A 10,000-nucleotide genomic window follows, 5' to 3' on the forward strand; every position below is an offset into this window, starting at 1 on the left:
TTTCTCTCTCTCTCTCTCCCCTCTCTCTCTCTTTCGCTATCAGTCCATCTCTTCAGAGAAGCAATGGATGCAGATGGAGCTGGAAAAAATGTGTGGGCGCTAGCAGTTTGCTTAAGCCTGCTCTGTGCTTCAAGCTCCTAGACAGGTTAAATATTTCATGGGGGGGAGGGGCTCTGATCTGCTGTGATCTGCACTGGGCCGTCCTGCGCCGGGCTGAGCGACGGCGTGGCTGCTGGACTGACGGGCGTGGGGGAAATGAATAACATTTATTTATGGGCCAGCAGCACAGCTCTGTCATCGGACCAGGATATATGAACCAGCGCTCCGGTCTCGCCGTCCTGATACGGAAGAACTGGACCAAGTCACAAGAGACCGAACACACACACACACACACACACACACACACACACACACACACACACACACACACACGTGTGTGCACTGTTGCTTATGCGCCCACACACCCAGTGTAAATAATGCAGAGGGTATTATTGGAAGGGCCAGGGTATTTAAGGGGTAGTTCAGAATTTTTGGACATTGGTATTGGTATTGCCTACTAAATGTCTGGTATTTTGTGACTCCCCTAATGGACAGATATATCAATTTATGAGTTGAATGTCAGTCTAAAAATCCAATGAAAATCTAAATTTTTATCAAATCATTTTTATGTATGAAACCCAGCAGCAGTCGAGACAGAGAGAGTTTAGGGACGCAGCAGCAACCAAGAGAGAGAGAGAGAGTGGAGGGACGCAGCAGCAGAGAGAGAGAGAGAGAGAGAGAGTGGAGGGACACAGCAGCAGAGAGAGAGAGAGAGAGAGAGAGAGTGGAGGGACGCAGCAGCAACCAAGAGAGAGAGAGAGAGAGAGTGGAGGGACGCAGCAGCAGTCGAGAGAGAGAGAGAGAGAGAGAGAGAGAGAGAGAGTGGAGGGACGCAGCAGCAACCGAGAGAGAGAGAGAGAGAGAGAGAGAGAGAGAGAGAGAGAGAGTGGAGGGAAACAGCAGCAGTCGAGAGAGAGAGAGAGAGAGAGAGTGGAGGGACGCAGCAGCAGTCGAGAGAGAGAGAGAGAGAGAGAGAGAGAGAGAGAGTGGAGGGACGCAGCAGCAACCGAGAGAGAGAGAGAGAGAGAGAGAGAGAGAGAGAGAGAGAGAGTGGAGGGAAACAGCAGCAGTCGAGAGAGAGAGAGAGAGAGAGAGTGGAGGGAAACAGCAGCAGTCGAGAGAGAGAGAGAGAGAGAGAGAGAGAGAGAGAGTGGAGGGACGCAGCAGCAACCAAGAGAGAGAGAGAGAGTGGAGGGACGCAGCAGCAGAGAGAGAGAGAGAGAGAGAGAGTGGAGGGACACAGCAGCAGAGAGAGAGAGAGAGAGAGAGAGAGTGGAGGGACGCAGCAGCAACCAAGAGAGAGAGAGAGAGAGAGTGGAGGGACGCAGCAGCAGTCGAGAGAGAGAGAGAGAGAGAGAGAGAGAGAGAGAGTGGAGGGACGCAGCAGCAACCGAGAGAGAGAGAGAGAGAGAGAGAGAGAGAGAGAGAGAGAGAGAGTGGAGGGAAACAGCAGCAGTCGAGAGAGAGAGAGAGAGAGAGAGAGAGAGAGTGGAGGGACGCAGCAGCAACCAAGAGAGAGAGAGAGTGAAGGGAAGCAGCAGCAGTCGAGAGAGAGAGAGAGAGAGAGAGTGGAGGGACGCAGAAGCAGTCGAGAGAGAGAGAGAGAGAGAGAGAGTGGAGGGACGCAGCAGCAGAGAGAGAGAGAGAGAGAGTGGAGGGACGCAGCAGCCGAGAGAGAGAGAGAGAGAGAGAGAGAGAGTGGAGGGACGCAGCAGCAGGCAGGATGTGATACACTAAGAACATTGTATTAGTATTATTCACTTTCATAAATATATGAATATTTAAGAGGTTTACCTCTCGTCCCCGGCAAAGATTGTGTATGCAGGCTACACTGTTATATGGTCCCTACCAATGTTGAAACCAAACCTACGCCCTTGACATAGAGATCTATGTCTGATGGTTGGGAAGTGGAGATAACATGAGGAAAGACCTGCTGGTGTCTCATGACTGGTAGAAAGGCTTCCTGCACTTCCTGGTCAGGGTCTCTAGCTCCCATAAAGTTGATTTATGTCCATTGAGGGTGGATGGAGACAGGAACTCACCAGACAGGAAGAGAGCCTTGTCCACCGTGAACTCCTCAGCGAATCGGATGTGGCAGAAGTTTTTCTTGCTCTTGCGGATAGCGATGATTTCGCCACACTGGCCGAACACCTCCACGATGAGCTGCTCGGTGGCGTTCTCTGGCAGGCCGCCCACGAACACCGTCTTACAGCCGGGAGGGCGCCCTCTGATGGCCGGAGGGGGAAGGTCTGGGCAACATGAGGAGGGAGAAGGAAACGGATGTATTAACTTGAGGAAGGAATAAAAATACTCAAGGTTTGCAAAAGAGACACATTTTAGAGTCAGTTTAAGGAATATAATGAGTAGTTTGCAGTGTCACAATGACACATTTGGCACTGCTAAGGCATCATGAAAGACTTGACAAATAAAGGAAGTGATCCCCCCCAAGACATAGAATACACACCACATTGCATTTCCAATCTAGTACTAGGCAAGGTGAGGCAAGGCACGTTTTTTTGTATAGCACATTTCAGCAACAAGGCAATTGAAAGTGCTTTACATAGGACATTAAAAGCATCAGGACAAAGTGCAAGAACATGATAAACAGTTATATAAAACTAAATGCAAAAAATAAAACATTAAACCTAAACCATTCAGTGCTTTATAAACCAACAGCAGTATTTTAAAGTCACTTATTTGACAGGCAGGAAGCCAGTGTAAAAACCTCAGAACTGAAGTGATGTGATCCACTTTCTTAGTCTTAGTGAGGACTCGAGCAGCAGCGTTCTGAATCAGCTGCAGCTGTCTGATTGATTATTTTGAGAGACCTGTAAACACACCGTTACAGTAGTCGAGTCTACTGCAGATAAACGCATTTTTCCAGATCCTGCTGAGACTTAAATCCTTTAATCCTTGATTCCCGATTGCATTTAGAAGCTGTGTTATCATGTCTATAGGTTATATTTAATGACTCGATAATGTGATCTGATAATTTATGAAAAAGAATATGCAGGAGCTTCATACTGAGAACTGATTTAAGATCTAAATCTAGCAATCTAACATAAGCTGTGGAATCTATACCATGGCCTTAATTAACTACAAGAGTGATGATAACATACTGTAAGACAATATGTCTGGAAAACCTTTCTATAGATGGCTCATATTAATGTTGAATTCATGAGAATTCAAGATGAAACAAAACAATGGTTCTCCCTGAATTTAAAACAATCTTAATAACAATTAAAACAAAAACAAAAAATAATCAATATGAGCAGTACAAAAATTGCAGTCTAGTGTGTAAATAAACAATAAAGAATTAGCAGCATTAATTTAGCAGCAATACTACAGTGTAAACAAGTGAATGCATGGCCTATAGGCATATCGCACAGTAGAGTTCAGTCAGTGATTCTGCTTCTGTATATGTGTGTGTTGTAATGTTTCTACTCTATTTCTCGGTGTTCTGCTTCTTCTCCAGTGTGTGTATGTGTGTGTGTGTGTGTGGGGGGGGGGGGGGGGGAGTCAGACCATGTTCAACAATTTGACAGCTTTGGGGGAAAAAGCTGTTTTTCAGTCTCGTGGCGCGTGTATTGTCCTGTCTGGCCTGCCATAGGGGACTAGTTTGAGGAGATGGTGGGAAGGGTTGGCTGGATCTATCACAGATGTTGTCAGAGGCCCTGGTAGATGTCCTCAGCGGCCAGCAGCTGTGTCTCAGTGATATCTTGGACCATCTTGATGACCATCTGCAGAGCTTTCTGGTCCTCGTTGGTCACCACATGGTTTTGCAGTGGTCTGGCTCTGGCTCTCCTCAGCTTCCTTCATTGTTGTGTCTTCCTGATGGCGGTGTTGGTCTGTCTGGCCCAGGGGAAATGTATTGTGCATCACCAGAACGGTAAAAACTGGAGACTCTCTCCCCTTCCTCGCCATCGATGAACACTGGGCCGGGATTTGTTCTCCTTGTCCTCCTAAAGTCCACCACAATCTCTTTAATCTTCCTGTTGTTAAGAATGAGATTGCAGGCTATGTGCTAGAATTCCCCCTGGCGAGAAAACTGGCTGATTAAATGTTCACGGTTCACCGCATGGCAGACCTGACTAATCTAACACAGATGAGTGTTGACTGAACTAATCTCCAATAGATTTGGGCCTCTCATTCTGAGAAATGTGATTAGCCGAGTCTACATGGATGGCGTGAGGAAATCAATGGAATGCTGATTCTGGTGCATGTCTGGATTACCATACGGGCCTCGCCATCCTGACTTAAACAGGTCTGACATCACACACATACTAACTACATGAAGATGGGAGATGTGTGCTATTAGTAGGCAGACTGAGAACGGGAGGAGGTCAGCGAGGCCGCTGCGACAGGGAAGGACAGCCTATGGGCTCCTGGCCAGCCGATAGAAACAGATGGCTCCCAGAAGCCTTGCCCCCAGGCCATCTAACTCATGCTGTACCAAAACAGAGCATCACTCATCATGGATTAGCTGTGTTGTTGTTGTTTGTGTCGTTATTTCACCTTGTCAAGAAGAAAAGCCTTTAAGCTTGGCAAAATGTCGAGGATCCCAGGGCAGTTTTATGGATACAAACTGTCGCCTTTAAAAAATAATGTTTCATAGCTTTGTCCTCCAGAGGAAGCAGAGACTGTGTCACGGCTGTCTCTGGCACCCGGCCCACTCCCCAACGCCTTCTGACCCTACGAATATGATAAGGGCGAGAGCTAAGACTAGAACACACCCACACACACACACTCTCTCTCTCACACACACATACACACACACACACACACACACACACACACACACACACACACACACACACACACACACACTCTCTCTCTCACACACACACACACACACACACACACACACACACCCACCAACACACACACACACACACAACATCATCATCAACAGTCACTCAGGGTCAAATATGACTGTCCTCCTTCTAACCCTACGAATACGATAAGGGCGAGAGCTAAGACTAGAACACACCCACACACACACTCTCTCTCTCTCACACACACACAGACACACACACACAACATCATCATCAACAGTCACTCAGGGTCAAATATGACTGACCTCCTTCTAACCCTACGAATACGATAAGGGCGAGAGCTAAGACTAGAACACACCCACACACTCTCTCTCTCTCTCACACACACACACACACACACACACCAACACACACACACACAACATCATCATCAACAGTCACTCAGGGTCAAATATGACTGTCCTCCTTCTTGGTCCTTGCGGGTCTTCAGGTGGACGAAGACGCAGATCCTCTCCTCCAACACCAGTGTCTAACCTCATAATGCTCTTCTGGATGAATGGGCAAACATTCCCACAGACACACTCCAAAATCGTGTAGAAAGCCTTCCCAGAAGAGTGGAAGCTGTTATAGCTGCAAAGGGGGGTCCGTAGCCAGGGGGGGATCGGGGGGATCGAGCAAACCCCCCCTCACGACCAAAGATCCAGAATTTAAGTCTATTTATTTTTTATTTTTTTAATAAGCGTGTCCCCTTTTAAATAACGATTCCCAATAATTCTAAACCAATCCAAAATGAAAAATCTGAGACACATAGTATAGTTTAAGTTTTTGTATACAAAGGAAAAAATAATATTAGCAATGGGAAAAATGAACTGTGGCTAGCACTCCTAGAGATGGGCTCTAGTACAACTCATAGGCTAGAGATGGGCTCTAGTACATCTCATAGAGTGGACAGAGAGACAAGTGCTGTTTTCACCCCCCCTTCCCTGATTCCATCGGGTGGGGGACAATGAGGGGACAAGGGAAAAGGTTGTGAGCACACTCAGCATATCTGACATTTAGCTGCCGTGTCTGCAATAAAGAAGGCTGACTTAACAAACCGGCGATATCTTCTGGACAGTTGGCCTTCAGATATAAACACACACACGCACACACGCACACACACACACACACACACACACACACACACACACACACACCTGTATACATGATAACAGTGTACAGTACCTGTGATACTATAGCTCAGCCAGTGAAAGCCCAGTGACACTACATGCATCACTGGAGGGCTGAGCAAAGCCAGGGAGGCACTCCCCCTCTCTCTCTCTCTCACACACACACACACACACACACACACACACACACACACACACACACACACACACACACACACACACTCTTGAGAACAACAGTGCTCACTCCCATACCACCTGAGGACAACAGTAAGTGAGGGCAGATAAGACTGAGAAAGAAAACCTGTCATAAGTCACTGCTGTGAGTGTTTGTGTGTGTGTGTTTGTGTGTGTTTGTGTGTGTGTGTGTTCAACATTCTTGCCGTAATTGATAGGGATAGCGAACATGTCAGGGCTTCTTGACGGGCCGCAGAGATCACACAACACAGACATACACACACACACACACACACACACACACACACACACACACACACACACACACACACACACATTCAGCGTTCCCCTGGGGAGTGTGGGGATCTGAAGGGCATCTCGGCTATCTCCCTCCGGGGTGATTATGGACAGGCTGTCTCCCTCGGCGGTCAGAGGGACAGGAGATGCGCGGCGGCCAGAGAGACGAACGACGCGGGGAAGAGACTGACCGATGGTCCGCTTGACCGTCAGAGAGGCGCTGGAGCTCCACGGCAGCGCAGACGGATCCCGACTGAGGGGAGGACTACTGGCACACCGCACGGAGCGGGATGGGGGGGCACGTTGTGTCGGCGTCAAGGAAGGCGGTGGGGGGGGGGACATACTACAGGCTCTTGGAAGAGAGAGAGAGAGAGAAGAGAGAGACTACAAGCTGGGTGCTCAGAGAAAGGTCAGCGAGGGTGTACCGGTGTCATGATGACGGTGAGTAGGGCTCGGGGTCGCGCTCCGAGTGAAAGGCGCCATATGCAGCGAGCTCCCCTCTGACACACACACACACACATAATCTCTGACATGCACACACACACACACACACACACACACACAAGGGTTGAGAAGAGCACCTGAGACAACAGGCCAGTGACTCGTCATTGTCCTCTAGCCTCACCCAGACGCACGTGCACATGGTATACGTGCCCACCAGGGAGTCGAGGGGAAAACGTTTGACCCCTCCCCTTTTTCCCGCGACTATCTCTCTCTCGCTCACTCTCCCCTCTCTCTCTCTGTCTCTCTTTCTCTCTCTCTCTCCCCCCACCCGTCTCTCTATCTCGATTTCTCCTCATGGCATCATCTAGTGACAGTGCCTCTTCACACTGAACACACAAATCATGAACACACACACACACACACACATCCTGAGTAGACATATATCATGAACACACACCCAACATAAAAGACTATGGCTGCATTCCGAATCGCATACTTCTACTTCTTACTACCAGTACCTACTACAGCTGCCCTTAGAAAGTACGTACTTTGCAAGCAGTAGGCATCCAATTGGGACATACTACCTTGTCATAACATTGCGCCTTGAAATTTGCCCACATCCGTCGCTGTCCATAACGCGACATTCGTCTACAGTTGTCACGACTCGCACATGTGACGCACATTTCTGCTGCGCACAGGATTGTGGGTCAGAATAGCCAGAAAAGCCTGCTGGCTTGCATACTGCAAAATACGACTGGATGTAGTAGGTCATCCTGGTACTTTTGCCATACTGCATGTGGCATACTATGTATTGGGACATACTACATCCTGTTTTGGCATACTATATAGTAGGGTAGTATGCGATTCGGAACGCAGCCAATGCTTGGGGAAGGAGAGGTGGAGTAGTCAGGCGGTTTACCAAAATGTTGGGGACGCGCCGGACAAAAGCTTAAGTTACTTCTAATCCTGGTGTAATTCATTAGGTCGTCCTCAGAATGGATTTTTAGATGGTCGTCCACTTAGCTTAAGGAGAAACGTTCAAGATTTTTCATACAAGGAAATAGATTCTACAGCAGTAAAATTGTAGTTTCCATGGTGACCATTGGTTTGCTTGCATGTGGAACGTCCTGCGACGCTGTGAGGAAAAAAATGGACTGTCGATCAAATCTGTAATGAAATATCAGTCGCTCCTCACTAAGAGTGTCTAGTGGGTTCTAGTGGGTTCTCCCTGTCGCGGAACACTCTTCTTGGGACGCGATTTCCATCGTTTATGTTCATAAGCGCAGCCATGTGACTTAGCTAAGGTTGGGGTAGAGGTTCCTTACGTTTTTTCCATTATTTTGCTTATTAAGGTCTTTTGTGCAACATCTTAACGGACTTTAAGGGACTCCTTAAGTATTAGACCGAGATAAGTAGAAAACCTTAAATACTTGAGGGACATCTTAAGGAAACCATAAGGGGAATACTTAAGGGTGTTTGTGCAACAGATTCTATTTTAAAGTCAGAACTTAAGGGAAATATTAACTTACACACATGTGTAATGTGACAAGGCTCTGAAAACTTTTCCAGACACTTCTCTCTGAGATGAGATATTATAGGGGAGGTCTCAGGAGATGCATGCAAATAAACTCTGGCAAACTAAAGATGCTTTTTAACACCGAGACACACAACAACACACAATATCACAAGACTCTCAGCTCGTGGGATAACGTGTATTTAAATCATCTGTCCCTCACATGGAACACATAGAATTCTGGACCATATAATGCCAGATTTTAGGATTTTTAGTCATGCCATGGTCCTATAAAGCACACCCACATCTCCTGTAAACAGATAATTGTGTTACGATCCCGGGAGCATGCGTGGTGACACGGTCGATACTGCAGCTTGGCTGACAAAAAGGCTTCAAGTCTCGTGGCCCTGACCCTGAACTGGAGCTGACCGGTCTCAAGGACACGGAGGCGGTCAGGTAATTAGCTGCAGCCGACCCGAGGGAGGGAGAGTGGACATGAGCGGACGACAGAGGGGGGGAGGGGGGGAGAGGGAGAGAAGAGCATCACCTCTGCAGCCTGGCATATTTAACACTCCCCGTGTTTTGTCTTCATAGAGGTCCCTCTAGCAATTCCACAGAGCTTCACCTCCCCCCTCTAACCTCACCCCTTTCTCTCTCTCTTCCCCCCTCTCTCTCTCTCACCCTCTCTCTCTCTCTCCCTCCCCCCCCACACTTGAAAGTGATGTGAATGCAGTTCAGCTGAGCTAAGTGAGAAGGTGAGCTATAGCGATTCCTCTGACTGCCAGAGTCAATACTGACGTTTACGATGCACAAGGACAGGAGACAGCATGGAGAGAGAGAGAGAGAGAGAGAGAGAGAGAGGAGAGGGAGGAGAGAGAGAGAGAGAGAGAGGGAGGTGGACCCTGGAGGGTTCATAAAGAGCAGTCAGCTTACATGGAGTCCAGGAAAGACCATGGAGTCTTACTCCTTTATAGCTCATGTCTTCTTAAGCATTAGATAGATCATCTCACGTCTTCTTAAGCATTAGATAGGTCATCTCACGTCTTCTTTAGCATTAGATAGATCATCTCACGTCTTCTTTAGCATTAGATAGGTCATCTCACGTCTTCTTTAGCATTAGATAGATCATCTCACGTCTTCTTAAGCATTAGATAGATCATCTCACGTCTTCTTAAGCATTAGATAGATCATCTCACGTCTTCTTAAGCATTAGATAGATCATCTCACGTCTTCTTAAGCATTAGATAGGTAGGTAGGTAGGTAGGTAGGTAGGTAGGTAGGTAAGGTAGGTAGGTAGGTAGGTAGGTGGGTGGGTGGGTGGGTGGGTGGGTGGGTGGGTGGGTGGGTGGGTGGGTGGGTGGGTGGGTGGGTGGGTGGGTGGGTGGGTAGGTAGGTAGGTAGGTAGGTAGGTAGGTAGGTAGGTAGGTAGGTAGGTAGGTAGGTAGGTAGGTAGGTAGGTAGGTAGGTAGGTAGGTAGGTAGGTAGGTAGGTAGGTAGGTAGGTAGGTAGGTAGGTAGGTAGGTAGGTAG

General features: G+C 48.0%; 1 protein-coding gene across 1 annotated transcript in view; it reads right to left on the minus strand.

Annotated features, from left to right (window-relative positions):
• Positions 1-10,000, minus strand: part of LOC311326532 (ecto-NOX disulfide-thiol exchanger 2-like) — a 94,126-nt gene that overhangs the window by 29,857 nt on the left and 54,269 nt on the right. The window contains exon 4 of the mRNA XM_084459438.1: positions 2,142-2,348. Coding sequence (XP_084315564.1) covers positions 2,142-2,348 — 207 coding nt within the window. The remainder of the gene's footprint in view (positions 1-2,141; positions 2,349-10,000) is intronic.

This window comes from Borostomias antarcticus (genome assembly GCF_949987555.1).
Source record: "Borostomias antarcticus genome assembly, chromosome: 28".
NCBI lineage: Eukaryota > Metazoa > Chordata > Actinopteri > Stomiiformes > Stomiidae > Borostomias > Borostomias antarcticus.